General features: G+C 43.6%; 2 protein-coding genes across 4 annotated transcripts in view; one reads left to right on the top strand and one right to left on the bottom strand.

Annotated features, from left to right (window-relative positions):
• Nucleotides 1-3,689, top strand: part of zdhhc17 (zDHHC palmitoyltransferase 17) — a 19,987-nt gene extending 16,298 nt beyond the window's left edge. The window contains 8 exon segments of the mRNA XM_029461738.1: nucleotides 504-628; nucleotides 1,268-1,330; nucleotides 1,412-1,505; nucleotides 2,459-2,542; nucleotides 2,615-2,691; nucleotides 2,693-2,773; nucleotides 2,884-2,978; nucleotides 3,211-3,689. Of these exon segments, the coding sequence (XP_029317598.1) occupies nucleotides 504-628; nucleotides 1,268-1,330; nucleotides 1,412-1,505; nucleotides 2,459-2,542; nucleotides 2,615-2,691; nucleotides 2,693-2,773; nucleotides 2,884-2,978; nucleotides 3,211-3,349 (758 nt within the window). The 3' untranslated portion in view covers nucleotides 3,350-3,689.
• Nucleotides 3,690-5,885: 2,196 nt separating this feature from the next.
• Nucleotides 5,886-14,808, bottom strand: csrp2 (cysteine and glycine-rich protein 2). 3 transcript variants are annotated; one of them, XM_029461739.1, is made up of 9 exons: nucleotides 14,764-14,808; nucleotides 14,586-14,641; nucleotides 14,163-14,191; nucleotides 13,671-13,798; nucleotides 11,888-12,010; nucleotides 9,121-9,289; nucleotides 8,033-8,162; nucleotides 7,124-7,217; nucleotides 5,886-6,070 (listed from the first exon to the last, which is right to left on the bottom strand). In XM_029461739.1, the coding sequence occupies exons 4-9, from the start codon at nucleotides 13,750-13,752 to the stop codon at nucleotides 5,994-5,996; spliced, it is 675 nt and encodes a 224-aa protein (XP_029317599.1). In that variant the 5' UTR covers nucleotides 13,753-13,798; nucleotides 14,163-14,191; nucleotides 14,586-14,641; nucleotides 14,764-14,808; the 3' UTR covers nucleotides 5,886-5,993. The 3 variants fall into 3 exon arrangements, with proteins under 3 accessions (XP_029317599.1, XP_029317600.1, XP_029317601.1); XM_029461740.1 differs by lacking the exon at nucleotides 14,163-14,191 and having other exon boundaries at nucleotides 14,764-14,779; XM_029461741.1 differs by lacking the exons at nucleotides 14,586-14,641; nucleotides 14,764-14,808 and having other exon boundaries at nucleotides 13,671-13,789; nucleotides 14,163-14,179.
• Between the last annotated feature and the right edge of the window lie 234 nt (nucleotides 14,809-15,042).

The raw sequence follows: 15,042 nt of genomic DNA, 5'->3' as shown, positions 1-15,042 counted from the left end.
GAGTATGAATATACACATGTGGAACTATTATATTTATAAATATTTCATCCACAAAGAAGTAACATATCCAGCTTTCTGGAGCGGTATTTCAAAGTGGTGACTGTAACACGTCTGCTGTTTGTTCACACATCAGCAGGTTCAGTGTTTGTGTAACTCGGCTGTTTCCTGTGGGATTCTGCTGACTCATGCACATCTGGATGACTCTGCTGCTAATCAGATTACATCTGTTACATATAATCTCCAATCTGTCCGTGTTATACACGTCAATCTGACTCATTGTAAAAATACAGGAAATAAATGTATTGATGTTTTGACTTCAATACATGATTCTCAGACAGGTTCTGTCTATACACATATACATATACATATATATGTGTATGTATGTGTATAGACAGATAGACCGGCCTTCATATGAAGCAGACAGACAGAAGGATGCTATCATTTCACTGATGAACTGAACTCTTTACAATAAGAATCAAACGTCTTCCTTAACCTCGCTGCACATCTCCCCTTCGTCACCGTGCACCTGCCCTTCCTGCTGAACACTCTGGCTCTGTTCTACAACTTTGGCAAATCCTGGAAGTCTGATCCAGGAATTATCAAAGCGTCAGAGGAGCAGAAGAAAAAGGTGAAGTTACAGGAAAGGAAGGAGCAGCAGGAACGTGCTTTGGAAGAAATGTTTGAATCTTGTGATGATTTGTTTTCTTCTTTTGAATGGTTTGATTTGTGTCGTTTCTCTATATGAAGCGTTAATGTTGGTGCAGTGAAAACAGAACCTTTCAGCTCTGAACTCTGGGTTCAGTGCTCGGTGGCGGAGCCTCGTTATCCCTCTAATGGGCGAACAACAGAAGCTCTGCATCACACCGGCCTGTGATTGACGAAGAGCTAAATTTACTCTGCATTGTTAGTGCAGAACTCTGGATCAAAGGCTTCAGGTTCCCTCTGATGTTTGCATGTTTAGTTTCCGCACAGAGATGTAAAGTGTTTATTGCTGTAAAAGCAAACACAGAAGAGGAAAATGAATCTTATTTGTGCAGATTAGATTAAAGTATGTTGCTTTAAAAAGATGAAACTAATGACGAACAGTAACTCTTGTAGTTTATCTTTTGTCTGGTGAATCAGCTTCCAGTGACCGTTGAGCTGGAAGCCCCGGCCTCACTGGGTCTTTTGTTGCGGCGCCAATTAGACCGCAGCAAGATGCATTTCTCAGTTCATTCATTTACTGTTTAATCCTGCTTTTGTTTTGTTTGTTGTTTCCTTCCTCCAGACTATTGTGGAGCTGGCAGAGACGGGCAGCCTGGACCTGAGCATATTCTGCAGCACCTGCTTGGTAAAGTCCGACTCCTCTTACAGGATGATGCGTTCAGAGGAAAACGGCAATAATAAACAACTTTTAACTGTTTCCTTTCAGATACGGAAGCCCATCAGGTCCAAACACTGCGCCGTGTGCAACCGCTGCATCGCCAAGTTCGACCACCACTGCCCCTGGGTGGGGAACTGTGTCGGTGCGTCAAACACACAAACAGCTGCTTGTCATTTCTTCCCCAGACTGAGACTTGTTATTAAATCAGCTCCGTAGATAGTCTAAAGGGAAGGTTAGCGTTGCAGCGCACATCATTCCTTGTAGACCTGCAGGTCAGTTTAACGTGTTCAGGGATAAAACTAAAGGCTTCACTGAAGCTGTGCAGGAAGCGAGTGTGTGTGCAGGATCGTGTCAGAGACCGGAGACGGTTGTGGAAGGAAGGAGTGCAGGGGGCTCGGAGCACTGGGTTGTGAAAGCAGGAGGTCAGGAAGAAGCTTTAAACGTGTAGAAACAAGCTAAACTAACAACAAGCTCTGTTTCATGACGACCGGGGGCTGAAAAGATTTCTGAAGAAGTTTGGAAATATCAAACACAATAGTTCGTGATGCAGGTTTGTGTTTCTTTCAGACATTAAATGTGTCGTTGTAAATGTAGTCGGATCATAACTGATGAGGCAATTATATATCAGAGGTGGAAAAACTTAAATAAAACAGTCAACATGTAAAAGAAAAGACGTGTGTGTGAAGACGTGTGTGTGTGAAGACGTGTGTGTGTGAAGACGTGTGTGTGTGAAGACGTGTGTGTGTGAAGACGTGTGTGTGTGTGAAGACCTGTGTGTGTGTGTGTGTGTGTGAAGACGTGTGTGTGTGAAGACGTGTGTGTGTGTGAAGACCTGTGTGTGTGTGTGTGTGTGTGTGTGTGTGTGTGTGAAGACGTGTGTGTGTGAAGATGTGTGTGTGTGAAGACGTATGTGTGAAGACCTGTGTGTGTGTGTGAAGACCTGTGTGAAGACGTGTGTGTGTGAAGACCTGTGTGTGTGAAGACGTGTGTGTGTGTGTGTGGTGTGTGTGAAGCTGCAGACGGTACATAAACAGGCTCAGCATTGCGTTTTCATTCTGGCCGGAGATGATTGAATGTGGTCTGTTTTCTCCACAGGAAGTGGAAACCACCGTTACTTCATGGGTTATCTTTTCTTCCTGCTCTGCATGATCTGCTGGATGATCTACGGCTGCATCTGCTGTGAGTAGAAGAACCTCTCAAACGTTTCCCTGGTTGTGTTTGTGTGTTAACTTCTCTGCTCTGCTGCCTCAGACTGGAGGATCCACTGTGCCACCAGTTACGCCAAGGATGGTTTCTGGCTCTACCTGACCCAGATCGCCTCCTGCTCTCCCCTGGATGTTCTGGATGTTCCTCAACAGCATCTTCCACTTCATGTGGGTGGCCGTGCTCATCATGTGTCAGCTCTACCAGGTCTGCATTTACAGCTTTTAATACGCAAACGTAGATCGTTGTTCCCTGACGTCAGTGACGATTGCTGTGATGTGTTGGAATCAGAAGTTATATGTGTGTGTTGCTCTTAGATCGCAGCGCTGGGAATCACCACCAACGAGAGGATGAACGCGCGGAGATACAAGCACTTTAAAGTCACGGCCACGTCCATCGAAAGCCCCTTCAAGTAAGAGCTCTGTGTTTAATCTCTGGTTCAGTAATAACATCAAGGGGTTCCCAAATCTCTCAAGTTTGGGGGTCAAAGGTCACTGACCTCAGAAAGAAGTTTTTGGTCTCGAGAATTCATGTGTTCATGCAGCTGTGAATAGTGCCGGCGTAATAATGCATTAAGAGTTAAATACATGTATGAAATAATCGATGGTGCTGATCCTGTTTCCTCCCCCCCCCCCCCCTTGCAGCCACGGCTGCATCAGAAACCTCATAGATTTCTTCGAGATCCGCTGCTGCGGCCTGATCCGGCCCGTGGCGGTGGACTGGACCACGCAGTACACAATAGAATACGACCAGACGTCTGGCTCGGGCTACCAGCTGGTGTAGAGGACGAAGCTGAGGAGGAAGACGCGGGGGGGGGGGGGGCGGCAGGGGGGAGTCTAGTGTCGCCGGGTGGAAGTCATTTTGGAAGGATTTCCCTCCCTAACCCCCCCTCCCCCACCCGGAGTTCATATCGGAGCGATGCTGTTCTCGGAGCGCTTGCTTGTTTGGACCATCTCTCCCTCACCGATCAAAATACTTAGAAAAAAAATCAGCCAAGACTAGCATGCTGTTACGGGGCAACACCACACCTACACCCCCCCTCCTCCCCCACACCTTTACTACTATTACAACTACTACTATTGTACAACATCAGACGTCATTACTGTACCTCCACTGCTCCCCCCCCCCCCCCCCCCCCCCCCCCCCCCCCCCCCCCCCCCCCCCCCCCCCCTCGTCTCTCCTCCCGAGCCCTTTGGACGGTGCGTTGCTGCCAGGCACGACGGAGAGGACGAGAGGAAATACAAAATAAAAGCTCTTCTGTTTGTACGGAGACGCTGCACCTTCAGCAGCTCCACCCTCTTCACATCCTTATTTATGGTGTCCCTGTCGATGTGCCCTGTACGTATGATTTTGTTTCTGTTTCAGGAACTCTGCTGTTCCTGTGAAACTCAACTGGTGTTCAGAGAAGCTGAAGGAAAGTTTTTCTTTTGTTTAGTTTTTTAAATCATGAATCTGTTTTTAAGTATGATAGAAATAAGGGAATGTCTTTTTAACGTCTTGATTTTGCACCGGGTGACGTTAGAGTCGGGCTGATGAGGATTTGCCAACATAGTTGAACTTATCAGAGGAAAGTGTCACAGGTGGAGCCGCTGCAGGAGTCCAACTCCTCCCCTGCTGAGAAACGCTTGTTGGGCAGTTTTAAACGCAGGACTTGTGCATGAAGGGGAAACCTGCAGCGGCCACCACTGTAGACGTGACGGGAAATATCCTACAGACAATGTGATACAGGTATATTTATTTTAAAACTATTTATACATAAAGTAACTATGTTCTAGCACCATCATTTTTACATTTCACATCATTTTAGCGGAGTAGGTTTTTATGAGAAGATATTAATCAAGTACCTGTAGCTGTTTGACGTGGAAGCCCGGGAACTACATCGTGAAACTGTATCGACGGGTACGAGGTACGCCAGCGTATTTATTAGCAGTAAGAAGAAGAACGCAGCAGAAGGACGAGTTTACAAGAACGGTTCATTCCACGTGTGTTTTTCTCAGAAAGCTGTAAAATCGTATTTTTTTGTTTGTCTTTTGTCTGCCGACAACTTTGCACTGATCTTTTGTTTTTTGTTTTTTGTTTTTTTTTTTAGTTGTTTGTTTTTTGGCTGTAACTGAACCCCCGCGTCACAGCGACGCGTCCATCGTTTACAGATTGGAGGAGGAGGGGCCTATCAGACATGGCCGCTCCCATCACTTCCTGTCTCGACTGAAGGGTTGACAATGTGCACCTGTACATAAACGATATCTTTGTTTTCTTTTCGTCAGTGTTAGTTGAAGGTGCTCCTGGAAACTTTTCTTTCTCTTTTAGTTTGGGGGGGTTTCTTCACACCGAACAGGAGAGAAGAAGAAGTGACTATACTCCAAGTGTATGACTGTAGCTTTTAGTGATGTCCGACACTGCTGTCTATAGGCATTTTAACCCCTGCCGAGAATTACACTGCATGTACGATGCTTGGGACAGCTGGCAGACACGTGTCTGTATATAGTGAATGTTAAGTATTTGCAAGTACTTTTCTGCATTACGTTCGTTTGTCTGTTTTCTTCCGTTGGTTTCTTCCTCTCAGATCAGTGTGTTTAGTGGAAGCGTTCTTCCAGTCGGGCCTCCTGTGCAGGTGTGTGATATATCTGAATGTTCATGCTTGTTGACTCCAGTCATCCTAAAGGGGTTTTTAATTCCTGTCATACATCGCTGGGTTTGTTATACCACTGGATGTACAAATTGTAAAGCAAAGACACTAGAGAACTAAAGGCAGACGCCAAAATTTTTTGTTTTTGTTTTCTAAAAGCTGAGATGTGGTCATTGAATAGTTTAAAGGACAGCGGGAGGTTATATTACATAAAGGCCTCATGTTTGCATCATCAGGAGGAGGAGGAGGACGGTCATTCCATGTTTCACTCCCACAGCTAACAACCACTGATGTCATGTCTGCCCTGCAAAGACAACACGCAGCTAGTTTATGTGCATTAAAGGTCAAAGGTCATGACTTGATTTCATATCAGTGACGAACCACTCGTGTCAAAGCCTTTAGGAGACGGGAGGTGAATGCAGGCGTGTGTTTGTGTTTGTCGGGCAGAGTTTAGCACTCCCAGCTCATCCAGGACATGGATTCAGTCCTCACTAGTTCTTCCAGCAGCCTGAAGTTTCCCCAGTCACCTCATCATGTGGGATAAAATTTAAATTTAAAAAAGATAAAGCACATAATCATCTCCAGTGCCTCTCTGCCCACCTTCAGACATCACTGTAACTCCGCTTCAGATGTAAACATATGGGCATGGTTCAGTTTTAATGGCTTTAATAATAAAATACAGTCAAATGTGAACACGTTTGTAAATGTTTTTATTTGTATCATGAGCTTCAACATAAAAGCACACGAGGGAGACACACGAGCTGTTTGATGTTGGACAGAAGAATCTAAAAGGTGTTCGTCTCACTGAGCATGAACCACAGCGCCAGCTGTTTGGCCGTAACCAAAACCTTTGGGCCCGAAGTTCTTGGCGTAACAAGCTGCGGAGGGAAACACAGGAAAGAATAAAACTATAGCCTGATTGCAAAACCTGAAGAGGATCCTGTTGCAGGGGGAATGAGTTTAAACACACACACACGCACATCTTTGCTTTATGTTAATACAAACGTTTCTCTTGACAAAGTCTTCAGTTCAGATGTTTTAAATGCAGCTTGAATGTTAAAGATCTGTTGAGCCAATGTCTTTATATCGAAGTCCAGAAAACTGCACATTAGAGGGTGTCGTATTTAAGGAGGATTACAGAATGATTTAAACATAAAACCCTTTGAAAGACTGTCGTATGACGAGCACCGAGCTGGAACAGTCTGACTCACTGAGCTGCACATCTGCATCTTTAAGACTCATCTTTAAGACTCATCCTGCATCTTTAGGTCTCATCTTTGGACTCATCTTTAGGACTCTTCCTGCATCTTTAGGACTCATCCTGCATTTGGAAAAAAGATGTTTGTGTTGAGGTTTAACTTGATCTCATTTTCCTGTTTCATGTAATTCTAGCAGTTTTGACCTCCTTCAACCTGAGCAGTCTAATCCCCCAGAATAGAAAACGTGTGTATAAAGATCTTTAACTTTCTGTTTCCTCTCCGGGCTGCCGTCCAAAACAACAAAGTTTCATTATGACATTCAGCAAACATCCATCTGCTGACGTCCGTTAACCAAACCCTCCTGTCAGGTGCTGGTGAGGAGGTCAGTCAGGCTGCAGAAGGTGAAGTGTGATCCAGCCGAACAGACAGAGTGTGAGTGTGTGTGTGTGTGTGTCTCCTCAGCTGATCTCCTTCCCACTGCACCATCAGCTGAATAAAGGTGGTGCTCCTTTATGTTCAAAGACCTTGCGGTTGTAGTGATTCCCAAGTTTGAAAAAACAGTTTTTCCCCATCTGACTTCTGTTCAAGTGACCAACAACTGCTTCATTTTGTAAACTTGTGTCTGGAAGAGATTAGAAATTGTTCCTCTTGATTTGCACGCGCATGTAAAACAATTGAATGTGTAACTACGGCTCGGCACATGACTGGAACACAGTTTTGGTTTCATCTCACCTTTGCAGTAGATTTCTCCGTCCTTCTCGGTCTGAGTGGTCGACTCCAGGCTCTTGCCACACTTTGCACAGCGGAAGCAGTTCTTATGCCACGGCTACGAGGAGAAAGAGACTTTATTGTTCAGCGGTTCTAGTCTGGCTTCAAGCTTTTCTGCTACATATAATATAATGAAAAGGATTTGTGTGTTTGCAGTTATGACTGCAGATGTTTCTCGGAGCATATGTCATCATTCAGTCTGGGGGTCTTCCCGAATGTCTTCATCACACAGAACATTAGAGGTTACACTTCGGCCGATGAATTAGGAAACTTTCAGCGCCGATGACATCACCGGCTGTGAAACAGCTCGTGTGTGAATCTGCACTCGATCAGCGACAGAAGATTCATCCTGCAACATCTCGTGACTTCATCTACTGCAAGTCTCAAACATCCAGAGTCCACACAACCTCGCACGAGAGGAAGCTGCAAACTTTATTATGGGATGGCTTCAGTCAGGAAACAGGATTTGTGTTCTCTCAGTAGGAGACGCAGCTCCTGCTTTAGTGCTGTGATGTTACAGTTGCTAAAACTGAACATTAGTGTTTGACTGATGAGGTTTGATCAGTGATTAACTTTCATCTTCATCTGTCTGCAGTGCACTTATTTTAAATAATAATCATCTCTCAGCAGCGTGTGTGTGTGACACAACGTGAACATGTGTATGTGTAGAGACCGTCACTAGTGTGGCTCAGAGAAATACTATGATAATAAATAATCTGCCACATATGCAACACATGCAGATTAACCATAAAGTCACACTGCAGCTTCAGCTCTGGGATGAACATCAGAGCAGAGCTGCAGGACGATGACTGGATCCTCAGACCCCCCCCCCCCCCGAGGTGAGGTGTCAACATTGAGTTTTAAAACGCTCACCTTGCCCGCCCCCATGATCTTCTCGGCTGCATACACAGAGTCTCCACACCGGCCACATTTCTCCGAACCTCCAAACTTCTGGGCAAATTTGGAGGTGTTGGTGTTGGTGGTCGGTCTGTGAGTCTGAGTCCTGCGGAGGGAAAACATGAAGCACACGGAGACTTTGAGTCTATTGCCACTCTCTTGATCTGTGAGACGTTAGAGGAAAATTATTTTAAATTGCAATGTTAAAAAAGGAATCATAAAATCCCCATGTTTTAGCATTTCTAAGACTTTTGAAAGATTAATTTGACATTTTAACACCAATTAAGACGTTTGTTTCAGACGGATATGTGATTTTTTAAACGAAAGTGAAGCTCTTTCCTTCTGAAAACTCATTTACTAATGGACCTGTCTGCAGTCATAACCCCTCAGTTCTGTATCAGACATGAAAGTGAGCCGGGCTCACTGCAGCTTATCGGAGGGTGACTGACTGCCCGGCGGCCCCTGAATGAAGCCCTTTGTGGCCGAGCACAGAGAGCCGGGATCCTGCTGGTTACATAAACTCTTTCATAACATCACCACCTGACGCCTGAGGAAACAAACAGGGGAGCTGTGTGTGTGTATGTGTGTGTGTATGTGTATGTGTATGTGTATGTGTGTGTATCTATCAGGACACATTCACAGTCCACTCTTCAGGTGTCAGGATCTGTTCCAGTAGAAAGTAGAGCCGTTTCGAAAGCCGTGAACACGAACTGATGATGTATTAAAGTCAGACTTCAGCTTCTTCTCTTGGATCTGCAGCTTCTACCACAGCAGCCAGAACTGCTGCAGCCAAGCTGGATTCAATAAAGAGGAAGACGATACGCCAGAATACCCGTCAGGGTTTATTTACTTTCTCAAAAATGTGTTCATGCAGAGAGACAGAAAGGGAGGGAAGAGATCCAGACGCAGTTTGGACCTAACTGGAGTCTGGACTGACAGGACGCGTTACACAAACGGTTTGGTGATCAGAGTTAACCCTGACTGACAGATTCAGCTCCTAATTGTTTCTAACTAGAGATGAGTTGATGTTTATCTTGATTATTATAACGAGCAGCGCAGCTTACTCTTCGTGTTTGATTCCCAGCCGCTCCCCTCGGTCCATGTTGAGTGTCCCAGCCCCCTGACCGTAGCCGTAGCCTTTCGGCCCGTACTTCTTCCCGTAGCAGGACCTGCAGTAGATCTCCTTGTCGTGAATAGCCAGCGTGGTGCTGTCTAAGCCCTTCCTGCAGACCACTGAGGACACACACACACACACACACACAGTCAGTTAATCTTCCTGCGATCAGTATGATCAATTATTAGTCATTTTGAGACCATTTTATGCCACCGACATAATGATAATATAATATATAATTATGCAAGTACACCAAAGAGCAATGACTTAATTGATTTCAATGTTAAAATATCCTAAATAAATAAAACGAATCAAATAAAACCACACAACTAACTCTTGAGCTCCGCTGAAATGTGACATCATGTTGGAGACGTAAACACGAGGGGTCAAATCAAGGTCAGCAGAAAGGTCACGCCCACATATGGTATGAAGTCGATGACAAACAGCCGAAGATTTAAACGGTGCAGGAGTTGTTGCAGAAACCAGTTTAGTTGAGTTCTTCACACGGTTTAAGATTTCACACAGCTGGCTGGAAACAAGTCTCTGATGTGGAAACACTTTCAAAATAAAAGATTTATTTTATCTCCACTACAGTTGGATCAGAAATCTTCATGCATAGAATAAAAGAGATTCATGAGGCTCTGTTTACATCTGAGAGATAGTTCTGCCTTTCATGCACAGAACTGAGAAGTGGAGGAAAGGGCAAAGGAGAGCCGAGGACGCCGTGTCCTCATAGTGTCCTCATCCTATCCTCATTGTGTCATCATGTCCTCATGGTGTCCTCATCATGTCCTCATGGTGTCCTCATCATGTCCTCATCGTGTCCTCATCATGTCCTCATCATATCCTCATGGTGTCCTCATCATGTCCTCATGGTATCCTCATCCTATCCTCATCGTGTCCGCATCATGTCCTCATGGTGTCCTCATCATGTCCTCATGGTGTCCTCATCCTATCATGGTGTCATCATGGTGTCCTCATCCTGTCCTCATCCTGTCTTCATGGTGTCCTCATCCTCTCATGGTGTCCTCATCATGTCTTCATGGTATCGTCATGGTGTCCTCATCCTGTCCTCATGGTGTCCTCATCCTGTCATGGTGTCCTCATCATGTCTTCATGGTGTCCTCATCCTCTCATGGTGTCATCATGTCTTCATGGTATCGTCATGGTGTCCTCATCCTGTCCTCATGGTGTCCTAATGTCCTCATGTTGTCCTCATTGTGTCCTCATCCTGTCCTCATGGTGTCCTCATGGTGTCCTAATGTTGTCCTCATCCTGTCCTAATGGTGTCTTCATGGTGTCCTCATCCTGTCCTAATGTTGTCCTCATCGTGTTCTAATGGTGTCCTCATCGTATCCTCATCCTGTCCTAATGTTGTCCTCATCGTGTTCTAATGGTGTCCTCATCGTATCCTCATGGTGTCCTCATCCTGTCCTCATGGTGTCCTAATGTTGTCCTCATCGTGTTCTAATGGTGTCCTCATCGTATCCTCATCCTATCCTAATGTTGTCCTCATCGTGTTCTAATGGTGTCCTCATCGTATCCTCATGGTGTCCTCATGGTGTCATAATGTTGTCCTCATCCTGTCCTAATGGTGTCTTCATGGTGTCCTCATCGTGTCCTCATCCTGTCCTAATGTTGTCCTCATCGTGTTCTAATGGTGTCCTCATCGTATCCTCATCCTGTCCTAATGTTGTCCTCATCCTGTCCTCATGGTGTCCTAATGTTGTCCTCATCGTGTTCTAATGGTGTCCTCATCGTATCCTCATCCTGTCCTAATGTTGTCCTCATCGTGTTCTAATGTTGTCCTCATCCTGTCCTAATGGTGTCCTCATCGTGTCCTCACCCTGTCCTAATGTTGTCCTCATCGTGTTCTAATGGTGTCCTCATCGTATCCTCATCCTGTCCTAATGTTGTCCTCATCCTGTCCTAATGTTGTCCTCATCGTGTTCTAATGGTGTCCTCATCGTATCCTCATCCTGTCCTAATGTTGTCCTCATCGTGTTCTAATGTTGTCCTCATCCTGTCCTAATGGTGTCCTCATCGTGTCCTCACCCTGTCCTAATGTTGTCCTCATCGTGTTCTAATGGTGTCCTCATCGTATCCTCATCCTGTCCTAATGTTGTCCTCATCGTGTTCTAATGGTGTCCTCATCGTATCCTCATCCTGTCCTAATGTTGTCCTCATCCTGTCCTAATGTTGTCCTCATGGTGTCCTCATGGAACTGCTGCATGAACTCATCTCTGGGCTCAGACTGCTCCGTCTTCTCTTGATCCTCCAGGTCCAACAAAGTGACGATAACAGTGAGAAATCAAAAAGCTGTGAGCTGAGTGGACGTGAAACTGAATAATTTACTTTATTATATTCTAGATTCAAATACTACGTGCAGGTTGATCCTTTTTTCCTCCCTAAAGAGTCGGCTGGAAGGACTTGAAGAGTCTCACTGTTTCTTTGCCAGGTTTCATTTTTAATGATTTAATGTTTACTTCACAAATCTAAAAACAAGTTGAATATAAGCTGAAATTGTGAAGTTTGTGAGAAATAAAAAGGCAGCGAGCCTCAAACTGTATTTATGTAACGAGCAGCATCTAGATTGTTTGTGGAGCTTGAACTTGTCTTTCTTGAAGTCATGTTTCCTCTCGTCTCAGCTTTGTGTTTGTGTGAATTGTTGAGGAGCACAGTATTAAAGGGACTCCGTCATGTGTCGCTGTACTTACTGCAGAGGAAGCAGCATCTGTGGAAGCTCTTCCCGTCACACTGCACCTCCTCAGCGTGGTAAACTGTCCCGCAGCACGCCGCACACTTGTTGCCTCCGCCCCAGTTCGGCATCGTGTGTGTTTCTGTGAAGAGAAACAGAAGAGAGGCTGAAGCAGGAGGCAGCGTCAGACTCAACCTTCAAACAAGAACACTTTCAGGCTGCACATCATTTCTAATAGTCATCACAACATCAACTCGTGCAGGAAACACATCGCAGAGACGGCGATATTGAAAAGAGAGCATCAATCATTCATTTAGATTTGATTTCTGTGTCTTGTTCTTTGGTCCCACAAGACACCACAACATCTTCTGGTCGAGCATTTACAAAGCATGTGGAAAATGATAAAAGAAAAACAAAATCAATTTCCCAAATGAGCTGTTCATGTAAAAAGCTGTTAAACACAGACTATGTTGGTAAAGAGTTTTTCTCTTCTCTCAGATTCTGTTTGTATCTACAAACAGCTGTTCACAGTAAAACCTCAACTTCTGTATTCATCAGTTGAAAACTGCACTTTAAAATGTAACTGATTCTGTTTTATTTGTGTTCAGTTCACTGTTGGATTAGTTCAAGAAAATCATTTTGGAATATATTTATTTTTTGCAGAAAGGCCGAACTGAGTGTAATTTAATATCTTTTTATTTATTATAAGTAATGTGACATTAAACAAAGTAATATTCTCCTGGTATGTGCCTCCAGAGAAGCATGTTGGTGCCTCTCATGATGCTTTAACTGCGTGACATTTAAAGCACACAGTTGCTCATATTGGCAGGGCGCCGTGCTGCAGGATGCAAACACAAACAGCAAAGAACAAGTGTGAGCGTGAAGTCGCAGGGAGGGTCAGTGGGCAGAGCTGCGGTTAAAGATTGCTGTCTCTCATTCATTAATGACACTTTTAGATTGAGCTTCAGAAACCTTCAGAAAGCTTTGAGATGACAAAGTTCCTCTGAACACAAACTAAGCAGCGTTATTACTCTGGAACAATTTACTTCCATGTCTTGAACTTGCATCTCATTTTTATAAGAAGTCTCATTTCTCTCCTGCCACTTATGTAACAAGTGGCAGGAGAGAAATGAGACTTCTAATAATAATACACGATGACTTCATGGAGGAAGATGAACTACAGCAGAGCAACAGAGAAATCCAGTGTAGTGAACTGAAGTCGTTCAATATCAATGTGATAGAACAAAATACAATATAATTGTTTATTTCATTAACTACTTGAATCACTAAGTAAATATGATTTTAACTCAACTATCTACTAGTTGCTGTAGTTAAACTACGAGTTGCATTACATGCAGTTTGCTTCTGCACACTATGAAGTGCAGCAGCTGAAAGTAAATGTTCACATTGACTTTATTTATTATGTGACTATGTGATTATTATATAAAGTGACGACATGTGTTCGTGCTGTTGTCCTGTTACAGCTCAAATAAACACAAAGCACCGCTAACAAAGTATTACTAACGCTGCACATACACATTCAGTCTAGTTATCCTGAAAACTATTTATAGTTAGTATGTGAAGTGCAGAGTTTGTATTCGTTTAGTTTTTAACTGCTGCCATTTTTTACTTCATTTCTCTCGGCTACAAATGCTAAAAACAACCATTTATGCAAATGATTAACGTTCCTGAGAGATTTGTGAAAAGCAAAGTTAAAGATATCTAACCTGCAGCTGATGCAACATTACACAACACATAAGAAACACATTTACAACATTAAACCTTATGTAAAGTGAAGTTACCTGCAGCTTGTGAAGAGCAGGTAGATGTTGGAGCAGCTGCAGACTTCTCTCCAGTGACGCTGCAGCGCCACATACTCCTCATATCCACTGTGGGAGGAGCCTGAACTCACCACTGCTGCCTTCAGGTGCTGGCAGAATTATCACGTTAAAACGGGGACCATAAATCTGAGGTACCGAAGCCCTAAACGGCCATCGTTCAAATAATTTTATTACCCCTGTTTTCACATGATAAAGTACATGTATGTGTTTTATTGAAGTTATTATCTCGATATAACAAATATTTTATATATTCTTACTTTTTGAAACATTGTTTTAACATTGAATGACTCATTACCTCTAGACATGTTGTTATCTCCATCTTGAGAAATGTATCTTGTTATCTCTGGAATTATAATTTTTTTAGATAATGACCTAACTAATCTTAAGAAAACAAATGAAGTGAACGTGTTAGCACCTGAACAATAAGGGAATACATAGTTTGAATCATCTCACCTGAGAAAATAAGGAACGGCTGTTGGAAGCTGCTTAGAGAAAAACACTCACATTAAAATGTTTAGATGTTTAGATGTTTGCATATAACATATATTTTTCTTATTTTCTCATTACCATCTAAGTGGCATTTGTATTTTCATTACATGCATATAAAGTAATGACACCACAGCTTCGCTATTTACGACTTTAAAACGCTTTTAAAATGACTGTTTTCAATCATTCAGTAGAATACAGCAGAGTACCTGCTGCATATACAACAGTTTACTGTAGTTATAATCATAATGAGGCTGTAGACAGATGTGTTGCTGGTTTCAGAACATTTCTACACTTTTAACAGCCTGAAACTAAACTGTAGGCGATCATTGTCTAATATAAGAATAAATACTTGATTACTATGAGCTGCAGGAATGATTCCGTCCCAACCTTTGTGTTCCCTGTGCTGTAAATGTGCAGTGATGCTGCTCCCTGCTGGACACACACTGTCATCATGGTTTACGTTGGAGAGGAACACAAACAACAGGGTAAGGATTGACTTTGTAATGCAACTTTACACTTGTACTCCTCCACATGCAGCGACTAGACTACAGTGTTTGTTACTCACAATGAAAAGTATATTAACAAAATGTTCCGAGAGTCACGTCATGTGAAGGCTGGTGTATCTCTGTTTCTCAGCCAATCAACATAATTAGATTGTTAATTACCTTCAGCTGATTGAACACAGCCGCCTGCTGAATGTGAACTCTGACAGAAGCTCCACAACGCTGCTGAAACTACCTCTGTCTCAGGAAGAGAAGAAGAAGAAGCTTCAGGTCCGTGTTCAGGACTCCACAGTGTCAGAGGCAGAACTGGGAAGGTCTCCATGTTTGTTAGATACAAAACA

This window comes from Cottoperca gobio, chromosome 23, assembly GCF_900634415.1.
Source record: "Cottoperca gobio chromosome 23, fCotGob3.1, whole genome shotgun sequence".
In the NCBI taxonomy this organism is placed as follows: domain Eukaryota; kingdom Metazoa; phylum Chordata; class Actinopteri; order Perciformes; family Bovichtidae; genus Cottoperca; species Cottoperca gobio.
Note: the sequence above shows the minus strand (reverse complement) of the source record. Positions and strands in the feature narration are given on the sequence as shown.